Source organism: Nyctereutes procyonoides, unplaced genomic scaffold (assembly GCF_905146905.1).
Source record: "Nyctereutes procyonoides isolate TBG_1078 unplaced genomic scaffold, NYPRO_anot_genome, whole genome shotgun sequence".
In the NCBI taxonomy this organism is placed as follows: Eukaryota; Metazoa; Chordata; class Mammalia; order Carnivora; family Canidae; genus Nyctereutes; species Nyctereutes procyonoides.
The window spans coordinates 1,631,522-1,649,179 of record NW_026575133.1 but is presented as its reverse complement, the minus strand read 5'-3'; the positions used below and the strand labels follow the sequence as shown (position 1 = coordinate 1,649,179).

The 17,658-nt window shown below is 39.4% G+C and overlaps 2 protein-coding genes across 3 annotated transcripts in view; one reads left to right on the top strand and one right to left on the bottom strand.

Moving 5' to 3' along the window:
- Positions 1-14,043, bottom strand: part of ENTPD1 (ectonucleoside triphosphate diphosphohydrolase 1) — a 131,814-nt gene extending 117,771 nt beyond the window's left edge. Inside the window, exon 1 of the mRNA XM_055300616.1 lies at positions 13,993-14,043. The gene's annotated coding sequence lies outside the window, so the exon portion shown is untranslated. The remainder of the gene's footprint in view (positions 1-13,992) is intronic.
- A 78-nt stretch (positions 14,044-14,121) lies between these two features.
- Positions 14,122-17,658, top strand: part of TCTN3 (tectonic family member 3) — a 26,065-nt gene continuing 22,528 nt past the window's right edge. For both annotated transcript variants that reach the window (XM_055300612.1, XM_055300613.1), the window contains exons 1-6: positions 14,122-14,702; positions 14,866-14,989; positions 15,310-15,428; positions 16,521-16,648; positions 16,888-16,996; positions 17,147-17,262. In XM_055300612.1, coding sequence (XP_055156587.1) covers positions 14,321-14,702; positions 14,866-14,989; positions 15,310-15,428; positions 16,521-16,648; positions 16,888-16,996; positions 17,147-17,262 — 978 coding nt within the window. In that variant the 5' untranslated portion in view covers positions 14,122-14,320. The remainder of the gene's footprint in view (positions 14,703-14,865; positions 14,990-15,309; positions 15,429-16,520; positions 16,649-16,887; positions 16,997-17,146; positions 17,263-17,658) is intronic.

Below are 17,658 nucleotides of genomic sequence, written 5' to 3'. Positions count from 1 at the left end.
AATACCCCATTATCACACCATCTTGAGGAAACAGTACCGCCCTCCTGAACTCTGGTGAGAAGCCTAACAGCTGGGGACTGAAGAAAGTTTTTACATAGATCCTCCTCCCAGTAAGGCTAAAGGAAACAAAATTTTTAAACTCTAGCATATGACAAGCCATCTTCCATGTAGGTAATTTTGATTGTTCATATTTGTATTTCTCTGAAATAGTATTGGTACGAATGTCATTTAAAATGCTAGAATATCCAATATATGTTTAGAAAGAGAGAAAGAGAGCAAGGGAGGGAGAGAGAGAGAAGAGAGAAATACTGAAGTAGAACTGAGGAACTTAAATAAAATTAAATATATTCAGTGGTTGATAGCCTTAGTAAGCTACTATTTTTATATTCCTAAACTTGCTATAGATTGCTCTGGTTTATAATACCTAACAACAAATAAAACTTACATTAGGAGTTTTAAAAATTGTGTGTGTGTGGGGGGGGTTTATAGAATGGATACAATTTACACATAGTGCTTATGTAAATTCTCTAATATTTATACAACTGACACTCCAAATATGGACATTTTAAATTTGTTTGGGTTTTGGACTGCAAAGAGTAATCAGATAAATAGATAATGTTACTTTGGTATTATTTTTACAGTACTGCTGTTGACACAAAATGAACAAACCTTTTAGAATCTCTAAAAAGAAAGTTTTATTTGAGTTAGGACAGATGCCCAGGGAACACTCTTCACAGGGAAGAAAGTGCTCTAGAGAGTGAATAGTTTTTGCAGGGTCAGGTCCTTTTATACAACCTGTAAAAGCTTATAAGATTATAGATTAACATATAGGCAAGAATCACAAACTTTAACAAGGAATGCAGAGGGTAGGAATGTTGATCAACATCTTAAGGACAAGACAGTTTTGCTTTAGGCTATTCATTTACAAAGCAGGTGACTAATGTATGCTTGGTGGGCCATAAGTCAGGCTTTTGATTTAAACAAAATTTATGGGGATGCCTGGGTGATTCAGTGGTTGAGCGTGTCCGCCTTCCAGCTCAGGGCGTGAGTGATCAGGATGCGATTGAGTCCCACATCCGGCTCCCTGCATGGAGCCTGCTTCTCCCTCTGCCTGTGTCTCTGCCTCTCTCTCTCTCTCTCTCTCTCACTCTCTCTCTCTCTCTCTCTCTCTCTGGATCTCTCATGAATGAATAAATAAAATCTTTAAAAAATAATAAACAAAGTGTATGTACTCTCATACTGACTTAGAAAGAAATCTAAGATGGCTTCCCTTAGATATCAAGCTTTAGAGAGATCTTGAATCATCTCTAGACTGAATTCTAACTACAATTCTCAGATATGGAGAGGAAATTTCCAGAAAGTAAATTTAAATGGAGGCCTCATTTTTTGGAGGTTGTCTAGGCTCATTGATACAAGAGTTTCTCTTGGTTAAACGAGTCCTTTTTTTCTCCCTTGAACAAATAAGAAATTTCAATGTACCAAAACTATTACTCAAATCTAAAGGTCAGGAAACATTGTGAGTACAAGTGTGATCACATCTCCAGATGTTGAAGCTCCATGTTTTACCCAAATCCCACCATTTGACTGGATTTGCTGGACTAACACCATAGGGGACAAATTGGCATCCTATCAATTTCTGAACCTGAACTGGGCCATAATTTACTGTGGAAACACTGTTGAAGAGGTTTCATGTTCTTGGAGACTTCCTGGATTATAAACTCTGACCTAGAGCTAGCAGTTAGAGCAACCAGACAGACAAAATTTAAAAGTTCATGCTCCCAGAGAAGTCACACCACTTTCCAACCCAGGTAAGGGGCCCGTGCCCTCTTCCTACATCTTACAGGGACCCATAAACCAGAAACCCAAAATTATGAATTTAGTGAAAATCACATGGACATTTCTGTCACTCAGGAAAGCAGGCTCAGTGATAGCACCGAGAAACTCACAATGTTACATATCTGCTGCTGTGATTCACACGGTTCAGGCTCCAGAAAAAAAGCTCTGTCATATCTCTTGCCCTGTAGACATGGAAGAAAAGATGACTGTATCCAAGTGAAGAATTGAAGACTGAGGCATTACTCAAATCAGAAATGGTTATTGTTTCAGACTGTGGGGAGAATTTTAGTTGGAGAAATAATTAGGAAAAAAAATTAGATCATCATTTCTTTCCTCTCAAATACAATGACTACAGTAGAGTTTTTGAATAGTGAAATATTTGCCAGTAGAGCAAAGTGTTCATTTTCTTGAACTCCTTATATCCACTATTCAAAATTTATCACAGTTTTTACAGCGGTTGCATGTGGCAACTAAGGAACAATTTGTGATATTAAACAATTAAATCTAAATTTGTATACATGTAAGTCTAGATGTAACATATATGAGACACAGAACCTATTCTTCTCATTGACAACTAAAATTATAAATAGTTACAGGCTTATAAAAATACACAAGACCTAATTAAGTTTTTAAAAAATGAATTAAAATTTTCAGCTAAATTTAAATAATTCATTATTATTTATGTTTTGCCTTGCCTTTAAATTTAGCAGGTGATTTTTTTTTAAGATTTTATTTACTCATTCATGATAGTCACACAGAGAGAGACAGAGAGGCAGAGACACAGGCAGAGGGAGAAGCAGGCTCCACGCAGGGAGCCTGACGTGGGACTCGATCCCGGGTCTCCAGGATTGCGCCCTGGGCCAAAGGCAGGCCCCAAACCGCTGTGCCACCCAGGGATCCCTAGCAGGTGATTTCTAAAAAATATTTATTTATTCATGACAGACACGGAGAGAAAAAGAGAGAGAGAGAGAGAGAGAGAGAGAGAGAGGCAGAGCAAGAAGCAGGTTTCCCCCACAAGGAGCCTGATGTGGGACTCGATCCCAGACCCTGGGATCACGCCCTGAGCCAAAGGCAGATGCTCAACCACTGAGCCACCCAGGTATCCCTTACCAAGTAATTTTTAATATATTAGAAGAAAAACAATTTCTTGAAGACACTTAATTTCAAAATTTTTTACATTTACTTAAATTGATATACTTTGTACAACAAGATATTCAAATTTTATATACTTTTTTGTGGCAGTTGTAAAAGTTGGCTTCAAATATTTTGACATATCTCCCATAGAGAGGTAGAAGGTCCATATACTCTCTGGATGGGCTTATAATGGTTTCAACCAACAGAGTTCAGTGGAAGTGATGTATATGACTTTTTTTTAAAGATTTATTTATTTAGCAAAAGAGAGAGAGAGCACAGGGGGAAGGGCAGAGGGTAAGAGAGAATCCCAAGCAGACGCCCCACTGACCATGGAGCCTGACATGGGGCTCGATTCCAGGACCCCAAGATCATGACCTGAATTGATATCAAGAGTCGGCTATTTAACCAACTCTTTAAGTCACGCAGGTGCCCCTAGAAGTGACACCACTTGGCTTTTAAGGCTAGTTCAAAATAGGCTCTGCAACTTCTGCCTTGCTCACTAGAACACTCATTCTTGAAGCCTTGAGCCTCTATTTAAAAAGTCTAACTATTCTGAGGCTGCCATAGTGTGAGGAAGTCTAAGGCATAAGAACAGACAACATGCAGGCATTCCAGTTAACAGTCCCAACTAAGCCAACTCTTCAAATATTCCCAGCCAAGGTACCAGAGATGTGAGTGAAGAAACCTACAGATAATTCTGCACTCTAGTCATGAAAGTCTCCCCCAGCCATCTGAATCTTGCCAGCTGAGACCCCAGACATCATGAAGCAAGAGATGAGCCATTTCTGTTGTACCCTGTCCAAATTCCTGACCCACAAAATCCATAACAATAATAAAATAGTTGTTATTTTATACCACACAATTTGGGGATGGTTTATTAAACACTTCCAGATAACTTGAATGCTTTGAATACAGTTACATTTTACTTTTTAACTTATATCACTGATAATGATTATTAGTTAAATCGGTAATAGAAAATATAAAAATGGAGGGAAAGAAAAACAATTTCAGAAACAAAAGGAAAAAGCAGGTCTTCTAGTTATAGTAGCATAAGGGAGCTGGCAATTCCTTTCTGTAATAAAACAAGTTATATATGTCTACTTTAAGGAAGGTGGAGTAGATATATTTTTCCATATTCCTGTCAGTAAGAATAAAAACCCTGGACATTATATATATATATTTAAGAAGAGTCTAGAAGGTGGAGAGAAGAAGGCAGACTATCTGGGGACCTTGGGTTCCTAGATATGACACAATGGTGAGCAACTTGGGTTTTCTTTTTGCCTTATCTATCCCAAATTTGGAAGAAGCTGGCTCCTGCCCACCCTGCACCCCACTCTCAGCAGTAACAAGCAGTGCTGTGGCTCCCTCACTCCCTTGGGTGCTAAGAGAAGCCAAGTGAGGAATCATAATTCTATTGCATCTGTCAGTAATGGCACAGAACCCCCCTTCTGCTGCCAGAGCAGTATTAGTGAGCTAGCTAAAACAGAAGCTTTAAATAAGACAGTCTTACAATATAAACATCCAAAATGTCCAGGTTTTGACCAAAAATCATTCATTATGCCAATAACCAAAAAGACTACAAACTGAATGAAAAAAGACAATCAGTAGATGCCAGCACAGAGAGTCTAGTTTAATTCTAGTTTAAATGCTAGTTTAATTTCTAGTTTAGCTTCAAATAGAAATTATAGTTTTAAAATGTACTAACTAGAGACACCTGGGTGGCTCAGCGGTTAAGTATCTGCCTTCTGGCCCAGGGTGTAATCCTGGAGTCCCGGGATCGAGTCCGACTTTGGGCTCCCTGCATGGAGCCTGCTTCTTCCTCTGCCTGTGTCTCTGCCTCTCCTCTCTCTCTCTCTCTCTCTCTCTGTGTCTCTCATGGATAAATAAATAAAATCTTTAAAAAAAAGAGTTCTAATTAGTATGTAAGTATAGATAAGCCACAAAAATATGTTATGATTCAAATAGCTGGTGTCATTTTTGTGGAAGGCCATGCTTATTTTATTAACCTATACAGTGCATAAAATGTAAGTCTAGAATTTAAAATTCCAAACTTTTCTAGAAATCAATAAAAAATACAAATAACATATATTAATAAGGACAGAAACCCAATTCAATTATCTTTATTTTAAAGATAGGTTCTTAAAAAAGATCCTTTGGATCACGACCTGAGCCAAAGACAGACGTTCAACCACTGAACGACCAGGTGCCCCCAATTCAATTACCTTAAACAACAAAGGGACTTTATTGGCTCACAAAACTTTAAAGTTCAGAAGCAGGGGAGGCTTTAGGCATAGCTGGATCTAGGGCCTCCAGAAAAATGACAACAGGACAACAGTTCTCATTGCTTTCTGCTAGCCTCTTGAGTTTCTCCTTAGACTCTGCACGTGGCACAAAATTCAGGCTTACATAGTCCTTAGTTTGTGGGATCCCTGCAGAAGCTTCTTTCCAATAGTACCCATGGAAGTTCTGTTGAAAGCTCTTTTTAGCCTGTCTTGAATAACATGCCTGCCTGTTCTTTCATCACTGTGGCTAAGGAGCTGCAGGACTCAGGAAGGCCAGACCTGGTCATGTACTCATCATCTAAGACACAGGGAATGGGTTCCCCATAATAAATAAGAATTCTGCTACCAGATATGGGGAAAGAGATGCTGAACAAAAAACAATATATATCCATAAATAATCCAATAGAAAACTATTATAGGTAAAGGATACAATCAATCTTGATAAATCTATAGATGGCCAATAAATATGAAAATAACTTTGACCTCACCATGAACCAGGGAAATATAAGATGATTCTTTTTTTCTTTTTTGTCCATCAGAGAAAACTATCATATGTAGGTAAGGTTTATGGAGAAATGAACACTTACCATATAATTGGTGAAAGTAGAAAGTTAGGCAGACTTTTTGGAAAGCTAGGATGGATCTATCAGAAGGCACAGCCTTTGACCCAACAATTTCCCTTATGCAACTCCATCCAAAGAAATTCACACTGATGCCCACAAATATATGAAAAAGATATTTACTTTGGCAATGTAATAGCAAGAGAAAAAATAAGGGAACAGTTAAATATTGGGTTTTTCGTTTTACTGAATCCTATTTTTTTAAAAAACAAAGCAAGCTGTAAAAAAGAAAAACAAGCTGTGAAACAGTACATATATATGGTCCTATTTATATATAAATAGCACTTATATAAGTATGTATATTTATATGGAAATGTAAGGAAGAGGACTAGATGGATGTACATAAAATGGTGGGTGGTGGAATGTGATGGGAAGCGATGAAGAAGAGTGTCTCTCTTTGCTCTTATACTTGTGTACCACTTAAGTTTTGTACAATGAGATGGTAGTCATTTATACTTTCATAACTAAAAAAAGAAAAAATAGGCAAATGCAACTTACAATAGAAAATGCAAGTGGTCATTAAACATATGAAAAGATGTTCCTCCTTATCAGTAATCAAAGAAAAGAAAGATAAACATTGTCTGAATGGCAAAATTATTTAAGAATTCAGGAATGGTAGGAGTGTAGGCAAAGGGGCACTCTATTGATGGGGCTGTAAGTTAGTATCATCTTTTCGGCGGTATTTCTCAAAATGTTAAATGTGCTCATTCCATGACCCAATAAATCTATTTCTAGTTATTTATACTATAGAAATACCCACACAGGCAGCAAGATATATCTATAAGGATGTTAATTATACCTATATCTATAATTTAAAAAACTGGAAAGAACCTAATTATCCATCAATAAGGGATTGGTTAAATAAATTACAGTATATTCGTGCAAGGAATAGTATGTAGCCATAACCAGCAATGTCTACCTACATCAAAGTGAAATGTAGGGGAGGCAAAGTGAAAATACCTAGTGTCTTTTATAAAATTCTTTCTCCTACATATGAAGGAAGTTCAGAGGTAGGAGTCCTAGGCAGGCTTGAAGTTTTCATGGCTGTCAGAAATCCAAATTTCTTCCATGTTGCTGTTTACCTTTGTTTAGCATGTCTTCTTATGTTTTAAAATAACAGCTCAAGCTTCCAGCCATCTCAAAATTTAAGCAGCAGGATGGAGAAGGGAAGAAAAAGAGGAATAGCCTTCTTTTCTCAAGAGATTTCCCCAAAAGTCCCATCTGTTCTTTAATGTATATCTCATTGGTCAGGACTATATGCACAGCCCCACTTAGCTGCAAAGGAGGCTGGGAATCGTCATCTTTTAGCTACATTGTGCTCAGTAAAAAACTGGGGCTCTGTGCATCTGAGGGAGAAGGAAGAACGAATAGTAGTCATCAATTAGGAGTCTCTGCCTAGAAGAAACCTTACACAGAGACAGACTGGAGAAAAGACGGGACTACAGGCAGTCTCCAGAGGATAAAATGACATGGAAATGGAAAAAAAAAAAAAAGAAGTAGATACCCCTTTTATATTAAAGAAAAACATAATATCACAAATGCATATCTATTTAGAAACGTCTAAGTAGTACAGTGCTTGTGATTAATACAAACAGTTAAAGGTTTTTTCTTAAAATTTTCAAAGTGAAAACATTATTTCTTCCCTCTACAATGTGTTGCATTGCTTATTAATCTCTTTCTTCATAAGCGAGGAAATTAATTCCTCCAGAGCTACGAAACTTTCATTTTCTGTTAGGCATGTAGGCACTATTTATTCGATTTACTTGGATAAATACTGTGAACCACTGTTTAAATTAGAGTTATTTTAATCATGTTTATAATAAAAATTAGTAATGGTTAAAAAAATGGATCCTGGGGAGATGAAGTGGGAGGGAGGAGGAAATGGTTATGAAAGAACAAAAGGAGGGATCTTTGAGGTAATGGAACTGCTCTGTGGTGGACACATGAAACACATGTATGATAAAACTGTATAGAACTAAATTTATGTCCTATAACTTCATGTGAATCTACACTTTTCACAAAATTAAAAATTTTTTAAAGTGTCAGTTGATGAAAATGATACAAAACATATTCATAGCTAATTTTTTTAAACTTATCAATTTTAATGAGATACTATTTAAGCAATCTTTTTATGATAAGTTATTTTCTGCCCAGTTTTTTTTAAAGATTTATTTATTTATTTATTTATTTATTTATTTATTTATTTGAGAGAGTGTATATGAGCAGGGGGAGGGGCAGAGGGGGAGAGAGAGAATCTCAAGCAGACTCCTCACTGAGTGGGGAACCAGAGGCAGGGCTCTATCCCTGGACCCTGAGATCATTACCTGGCGACTGCACTGTAGTATCATTTTTGTCATAGATCAAGTCATAGATCTGTTTCTGGACTCCATTCTTTTCCATTAGTCTATCTTACAGCCAAAGCCATACCATTCTATTCTAAAATTTATTTTATCTTAATAATAAGAGATAATATATAGTAGGAATAGGCCCTCTAACTTTGTTCTTCAAGATTCTCTTGGCTATTCTTGGTCTTTTGCAATTATATATAGCATTTGAAATCAGCTTGTCGATTTTTACCAGAAAATGATGAGATTTTTACTAGGATTTCAATGAATCTATACATCAATTTGGGAAGAACTGACATGTTTCCATTCTTAAGTCTTCCTTGCCATTAATTTGATGTAGCTCTCCACTTATTTAGGTTTTATTTAATTCCTCTCAGAAATCATATATAGTTTGGTATGCAGAGATCTTGCACTATCATAGATTTATTACTAGTAGGTCTTTAATTTTTTGTTATTATAAATTTTCCCATCTAAAATTCTAGATGATATTTATAATAAAATTGAGTTTATATACTGATCTTCTGTTTATCTTTCTCATTGCTCTTAAGCTATTCCTGCACTTCTGTACTTCCATCTGGGATCATTTTTCCTTTAGCCTGAATAACACACAATTCTTTGTGTGGGTTTGTTGGTGGTGATCTTCTTTCTCAATGCTTGTTTTCTAAACGCATTTTTATCTTATCTTCATATCTGAAGGATATTTTGCTAGGTATAGAATTATAGGGTAGCTCCTTCTAAGACATTACTCAACTTTTTTTTTAAAGATTTTATTTATTTATTCATGAAAATACACAAAGAGGAAAGAGAGAGAGGCAAAGACACAGGCAGAGGAAGAAGTAGGTTCCATGCAGGGCGTCCGATGTGGGACTCAATCCGGGGTCTCCAGGATCAGGCCCTGGGCGGAAGGCGGCGCTTAAACCGCTGAGCCACCAGGGCTGCCCACATTACTCAACTTTTTATGGCTTTGCTCATTTCTGTTAAAAAGTCATTTTCAAGTCTTATTAATTCTCTTTGGAAGGTAATAGTGTCTTTTTAACCTATATATTTAATAGATTTTCTCTTTTTCACTCTGCCTTGAGGGTTTGTGAAGGAGGAACGGTGCATGTGCAGCTTGACAAGGTAAGTTAATATCAGTCTTCAAGACGTAAAGTCTCTCTCTTCCTCCCAGGTATCAAAAGCCATCACAGCTTTTCAGCAAAAGTACCTCTATGGACTGCCCCTGTCCCCTTTAAGACCAAGTTCTTTTGCTACCCACTGCATGCACAAGTGGGAGTAAGGTTGAGAGGCTGACCTGTTTCTTCCTATAGCAGTACCTCAATCAATAACTCACACATTGTCCAAAGACCCTACCCATGCCAATAGTTCTTTTCTGTGTACTTAGGACACCCCCAAGAGCCAGCTGCAGTTCTGCACTAAGCCTCTGTTATGCAACTTTTGTTTGTCTACCTTCAATCCAATCCCACCTGGTTCCTATTTTTCAAGGATTCTCACAATGTCTGGTCCATTGAGAGCACCCCTTCATGTTTTGTAACATTCAGGTATGTGCATGGATGCACATGAATTTTTATACTTGTATAAATTTTTTGTAATTTTTAGATTTGGAAAAGAGGGGAGGAATTGGGAGATCTAGAACTTATTCTCAGTTGGCCATCCTGATTCAATCTCAGTTAAATTTTTAAGCATATATTGAACTCTTTTAATACCAAGCAAGAACAGCTGCTAGTAACATATGATCTAATTTGGAAATCTCTGCTTATAAAGTGATGTCATATTAAATTATTGCAATTTAAGACTTGGTTCCTATGTTAAAACTGGCATCTGTATGACACATGTGAATAAACTTCATTCTCTTTCATCGAAATTACCGTTTAGATTTTAATATTATATCTCAAAAGTTAAGAGTTCTGTATTACAGATTCCTACAAACACATAACAGTAACAACAGAAATAGTATTTTTGTTCAACTATAACAAAAATGAGGGGGAAAGTAACTATTTTTTTCAAAATTTGTTAAGTGCTAAAATTAAAAATAAGAAAAAGTAATTCAGAAAGATGGGATGCCTGGGTGGCTCAGCGGTTGAGCGTCTGCCTTCGGCTCAGGGTGTGATCCCAGGATCCGGAATCAAGTCCCACATCGGGCTCCTTGTGGGAAGCCTGCTTCTCCCTCTGCCTCTCTCTCTCTCTCTCTCTCTCTCTCTCATGAATAAATAAATTTTAAAAAATATTTTTAAAAAAAGTAATTCAGAAAGATCCTGAGAAAATTAACAAGGCAGGAAACCACAAATGTTGGAGAGGATGTGGAGAAAGGGGAACCCTCTAGCACTGTTGGTGAGAATGTGAACTGGTACAGCCACTCTGGAAAACTGTGTGGACGTTCCTCAAAGAGTTAAAAATAGACCTGCCCTACGACCCAGCAATTGCACTGCTGGGGATTTACCCCAAAGATTCAGATGCAATGAAATGCCGGGACACCTGCACCCCAATTTTTATAGCAGCAATGTCCACAATAGCCAAACTGTGGAAGGAGCCTCGCTGTCCATCGAAAGATGAATGGATAAAGAAGATGTGGTTTATGTATACAATGAAATATTACTCAGCCATTAGAAACGACAAATACCCACCATTTGCTTCAACGTGGATGGGACTGGAGGGTATTATGCTGAGTGAAATAAGTCAATCGGAGAAGGACAAACATTATATGGTCTCATTCATTTGAGGAATATAAATAATAGTGAAAGGGAATAGAGGGGAAGGGAGAAGAAATGGGTAGGAAATATCAGAAAGGGAGACAGAACATGGAAGACTCCTAACTCTGGGAAACAAACTAGGGGTGGTGGAAGGGGAGGAGGGCGGGGGGTGGGGGTGACTGGGTGGTGGGCACTGAGGGGGGCACTTGACGGGATGAGCACTGGGTGTTATTCTGTATGTTGGCAAATTGAACACCAATAAAAAATTAATTTATTATTAAAAAATAAAAAAAACAAACTCAACAGCAAAGAAACAAACAATCCAATGATGAAATGGGCAAAAGACATGAAGAGAAATCTCACAGAGGAAGGCATAGACATGGCCAACAAGCACATGAGGAAATGCTCCGCATCACTTGCCATCAGGGAAATACAAATCAAAACCACAATGAGATACCACCTCACACCAGTGAGAATGGGGAAAATTAACAAAGCAGGAAGCCACAAATATTGGAGAGGATGTGGAGAATTGGGAACCCTCCTGCACTGTTGGTGGGAATGTGAACTGGTGCAGCCACTCTGGAAAACTGTGTGGACGTTCCTCAAAGAGCTGAAAACAGATCTGCCCTACGACCCAGCAATTGCACTACTGGGGATTTACCCCAAGGATACAGATGCAGTGAAACGCCGGGACACCTGCACCCCGATGTTTATTTTTTTTAAAGATTTTATTTATTTATTAATGAGAGACACACAGAGAGAGAGAGGCAGAGACACAGGCAGAGGGAGAAGCAGGCTCCATGCAGGGAGCCCGACGTGGGACTTGATCCCTGGTCTCCAGGATCACACCCTGGGCCAAAGGCAGGCGCTTAACCGCTGAGCCACCCAGGGATCCCCTGCACCCCGATGTTTCTAGCAGCAATGTCCACAATAGCCAAACTGTGGAAGGAGCCTCGCTGTCCATCGAAAGATGAATGGATAAAAAAGATGTGGTTTATGTATACAATGGAATATTACTCAGCCATTAGAAACGACAAATACCCACCATTTGTTTCGACGTGGATGGAACTGGAGGGTATTTTGCTGAGTGAAGTAAGTCAATCGGAGAAGGACAAACATTATATGGTCTCATTCATTTGGGGAATATAAAAAATAGTGAAAGGGAATAAAGGGGAAAGGAGAAAAAATGAGTGGGAAATATCAGAAAGGGAGACAGAACATGAGAGACTCCTAACTCTGGGAAACGAACTAGGGGTGGTGGAAGGGGAGGTGGGCAGGGAGTGGGGGTGACTGGGTGACAGGCACTGAGGGGGGCACTTGATGGGATTAGCACTGGGTGTTATTCTATATGTTGGCAAATTGAACACCAATAAAAAATAAATTAAAAAAAGAAAGATCCTGAGAGACAAAAAAGAAAGATCCTGAGATGTTATTTCCCTGTACTCAACCCCAGAATTACTTCAATCAACAGACTCATTTACCAACATTACCAACATAAATTCAGGAATAATTATCATTTATTTACCATTGATTGTTTCAGTGTAAATTCCAAATTTTCAAATCTAAAATAATTTCCAGTTGTTTGCACAATAGAAATTTTATATAAATAAATGCAGTCCTGAAATACTATAAACTCTAAATATATTCTTGAGTTTAACCTAAAGAGTTCAACAAAACAACTTTTGAAAAATATTTAATGCACATCTAACATGTCCTAGGTACTGTTCAAGGCACAGGATGTATCAGTGAACAAAACAGACAAAATCTTCTGATTTATGGAGTTCATATTCTAGTAAATACATATAATTTGAGTAATGTGAACTTGGTCCTTTCCTACAAAAATTACTAATAAGGTAGATAAATGTTTTATGCCCACACACAAATATATGTATTTCTTACAGCAGTCCATCACACAACCATATGAAAATATCTTTGTCTTCCAGCTATAAAATAAATAAGTTACAGGCATGAAAAGTATAGCATAGGGAATATAGTCAATATTATCATTATAATGTTGTTGGGTGACAGATGGTGATTATACTTAGCATAGTGAGGATGGGGTAATATACAGAATTGTTGAATCAATATGTTGTACACCTGAAACATTTATGTTAATCATACTTCAATAAAAATCAAATAGATAAATAAATAAAATGTGTTTGAGAACACTTGTAACACAGAGATACATTTAGCTACTGATTTCAAAACATTAGAAGTCAATACCTTGTCAGAGAATGTGAAAAAGGACAGAGGTCCTAAAATTTATCTGCCTAAGTGATTCACTGGGAAAAGGAGGTATCAGCTAGATTTCAGATAAGCATACCAGATTTTAGACAACTCCTAACAGATCTCAATTTATTTCTCTGAATTAGGCAACTGAAATCATACAGATGTCAGACCTATGCAGACTGAGGAAAATACTGGGTCTATCTGGAGCAAGATTTTGATCATCCAGAGTTTGCTGTCCAATATGGTAGCTGCTAGTCACATGTAGTTATTTAACTTTAATTACCTAAAAATTTAAAATTCAGCTCTCTAGTCACAGTAGCCACATGTCCAGTGCACAGTAGCCACACAGCCCGTGGCTGTCATGCTGAACAGAGCAGATAAGCAACATCACCCACACTGCAGAAAGCTCTCTTAGACAGTGCTGCTCCAGAAAATGCCGCCACTCCTGGGAAAGACGAAAACCTCCCGCAAAGGGTTACAACAGGCGGCGATTTATAATAGCAAAAGGATACGTTTTATTCTTGATGCTTTGGCTATTTCCATTCCTGCGTCTTATCTTCCCTTCAGCTCCTAGAAAACCCATCTCTCCTTTCCGTACTCCTTCTCTCCCTAGCTTCTCACATGGTTTCTTACCCCATTTCTCATCACTTCTCTATTTTCTGTAATAACAACTATGCAGTCCACAGTTAATGATTGCAGCATATTTTTTTAAATATTACTCGATGTTAGAATTTAAGAAGCCTAATCCGTTTCCAAAAGAATACGATATTTAGAGGGGACTTTTTTTTTTTTTTTTAAGATGTATATGACCTGTGTATTTTCCTCCCTGAGATCATTATCCTTCCTTAGAGTTTCTCACCTTTAGAATCCGGGGTAGAAAAGAGACGCAATTCCCGTTGCAGCCTCTGGGGTTTCCCTGTGCGGAGGCAGAGCTCGGTCCCTTGGGCCAGGAAGCCGGCGTGTGCACGCACCGCTGCACCTGTTGTTCCGCGGACCTTCTACTGTCATCTAGCGGAGAGAAGGGGCAAGGGCTCTTCCGCGAGTTAGGCCGTTACCAAGCGACGGAGGCGCGGCGCCGCCTGGCCTAAGGAGGAGGACGCACACTAAAAGATGCTGGAAAGAGCTGTAACAACGCCGCTTCCTATTGGCTGAAGAGCTCTCGGCCGTCGCTCTGAGCCAATGAGCGGATGCATGCGGATGACGTCACACGAGATGCGCCTCCTCCCCTCCACCCTCTAGCCGAGCGCCTGGCGACCGCCGCAGCCCACGTTAAACTCGTGGGGGTCTCGACGGCCCCTTGTGCGCTTCGCCCCATGTGTACTTCGCAGCTGGAGCTGCTGCAGGTGTTCTTCCTGATGCTCCCCGGGGGCGTCTGGCCTCAGCCTGCTTCCTCTCCTTCAGCGCCTGTGCCCACCCCTTCGGACGCGGGGCCGGGGTCGCCGGGCGGGACCCTTCAGTCCTCCTCGGAGGGGTCTGAAACTCCGTGGCCTGTACCTGGGATCTCTACGTTGGGCCCTACGGCCGTGACCCTCTCTGCACCTGGGAATGGGACCGTACACCTGTTCCCAGGTGAGGGGAGGAGATGTGGGGATGGAAACCACTGGCTTAGAGAGAAAATTCTGTGGACAAAGTGAATTCCGCAAAGTGAGGAGGGGGGCTGTCGGCAGAGGGGGTTCGCGCTTGGAAGTTTGGGAACCCTCATCCCATCCTCTGCTCTGCATTGTCTTCATAGCCTTACCTGTCTGTGTCTGTGACTTGACTCCCGGTACCTGCGACATAAATTGCTGCTGCGACAAGGACTGCTATCTTCTGCACCCGCGAACGGTTTTTTCCTTCTGCCTTCCAGGCAGCGTGAGGTGAGCTGCCGTGTGCCGGATGAATACTAAAGGAGATTGGGACCCTAGGATAGGTCGTATCTGGAACTAAGAAGAGTTGCCTTTCCTGCCTCCCGCCCCGCTTCCGCTTCTAGAAGTGGAATTACCTTGGTTTTTCCCAGGAGTGAGGTTCCCCCTTGGATTCTCTAGAGCAGGGCTGTCCGATAGAACAGGACCTCTTTGCTGTCCTATGGCTGCCCGAGGAGGCTTCTCCTAGACCTCGACGGACCGCCGTGCCGCACCTTTTTGGACCTAACGCTCCGCTTCTAAATGTGTCTGTTCTTCATCCTGTTTACTCTCAGGTCTTCAAGTTGGATGTGTGTGGACAACTCTCTTATCTTCAGGAGTAATTCCCCATTTCCTTCAAGGGTTTTCATGGATTCAAGTGGAGTTAAGCAGTTTTGTGTCCTTGCGAACAACTGTGAGTAGAAATGTGTTGGCTGTTCTTCTTGTTACCTAACATTTGTCGAAAATTGGCTTTGTGTCTGGATTTTTGTTTTTAAACTTTTCTGTTGTCTTTGAGTTTCTGTCATCTGCCCTCTTCTACCTCTCCACCTGCCCCCTCTCTTTTATTAGTGAACATTTGCAATTTCTTATGCCCTATTGGCTGTGGACAGAAAACCCATACAGAACTTTAATTTCATCATTCCTGTTAGCTGTAAGGAGATGGCTGCAGGAACTTGAATAGATTTTTATACTGTTATAATAGAAGTTATAGAATCGTTACAGGATATACCTCATTGGAGTGTCTGAAATTTTAAATGTAGAAAGTATGAAGTGAAAGGAGAAAAACATAAACCAATTCATATACTTGAGAGATGGAAACATTATTAGGAATGGCGAGTTGAAGTTTAAAAGAAACAGGAAGGTGAAGACAGATTGAATGTTATCTCCAGCTTTGCCATGTCCTGACAGAAACAGTACCATTCTGTTGAACTAGAGATTCATCTGGTGTGGGGCAAATGTGAGCAATTTTGGACCTTCTGTTTTCATCACAGATTGCTAATCACTCACTTTCCTGGCATTAGGCACTTGGAACTGCTTGGCATTCATTGGCCATATTCTTATCTTAGATCTTTTTTTTTTTTTTTTTTTTTTAGATTTTATTTATTCATGAGAGACACAGAGGGAGGGGCAGAGACACAGGCAGAGGGAGACGCAGGGACCCTGCTCCCTCTTAGATCTTAATAAAAAACAATAGTTCTTTTAACATATTACATATATAGTAGGTGATAAAATCAGAATTTTTATCTTTGAAAGTGGAGTGTTACTGAGTCTTCTGAGGAAATGTTCTAAAACTTAATCTGAGTAGTAGGAATAAAAGTATAGTAATATGTAAAAATTCTTTTGAATTTACACTTAAGATGAGTGCATTTGCAAACTTTGTTGTGTGTATTATGCCCCGATAAGGATACTTTTTAAAAGCATTTACTTGGTGTACCAGATATTTTTAAATAAATGTTTTTCTTTTATCTAAACTTATTTTTCTTTTAAAAAAAAAAAAACATTTCAGCAAAATTAAACTATTTCCAGAAGCTCCAGAAGGTCAACGCAACCCACTTCGAGGCCCTGGCTACAGAGTTTGGAGGGGGATCGTTCACTTCAACAATCCAAACCCAGTCCCCACCACCTCATTACAAGGTGAGCCTAGGGATAGGGATGGGATTGTTATGTGTTTTTTCCCTCATGGCTGACAGTTGACCCTGGTGTCTTTGAGGTACCCCCCCCCCCTTCAACTAGGTCAACTATTGTCAGCTCTTTTAGAAGACAGTATTATCCACATTCACAAGCCCTTGAGTTAATTTTGTTTCTACTTTTTCTTTTCTGGTGGCGTTCATTCCAAGCTCACTGTGAATAAATTTCTACCATACTTTGTTCAGGCTGGGGACCCCATTTTGACTTACTTCCCGGAGTGGTCTGTAATCAGCTTGCTGAGGCAGCCTGCAGGAGTTGGAGCTGGGGGATTCTGTGCTGAGAGCAATCCTGCTGGTGAGTCTCAAACAGAAGTGCCAATTTTTTGCTATTTAAAATAGGCTTTCTTAGAAACTGTTTAAAAAGACAAAACAAAAACAGATTGCTTTTCATAAAAATAAAATAGGCATTCTCTTTTATCACTCCCTTAACTCTTTCTGTTCTAAGGTTTCCTGGAGAGTAAAAGTACCACCTGTGCTCGCTTCTTCAAGAACCTGACAAGTAGCTGCACCTCGGATCCAGTCCTCAATGCTGCCTCTTACTATAACTTCACAGTCTTGAAGGTGGTGTCCCTTCCCTCCCTGCCGTCACCATTGGGGATATAAAGTCAGCATGCTTTCTGCTATTGGGTTGTGGAAAAGGCACTGAACTGAAAGTCAGAATGCCTAAGAACTACATAAAAATCTGGGCCCAGAAGCCCCATCTAAAGAAAGATGAAAGAGGTGGGAGATACACATCTGGGTTAAGAGATTTATCCTCCTGGCTAATGAGATTGGCTTGAGAGAGTGTCAGGGGATAACATTTCACTATTTCACCAAAACCTCTTGCTTTTGCCATTCAAGTAGAGCTCTGCTCAGAGTAGGTGTGTCGCTGCCCAGCTTTACTCATAGCGTTTTAATATAAAGAAGAATCAGGTAGAAGAGAAGAATCTAATATGTTGATTTTTCCTCCCCACATGT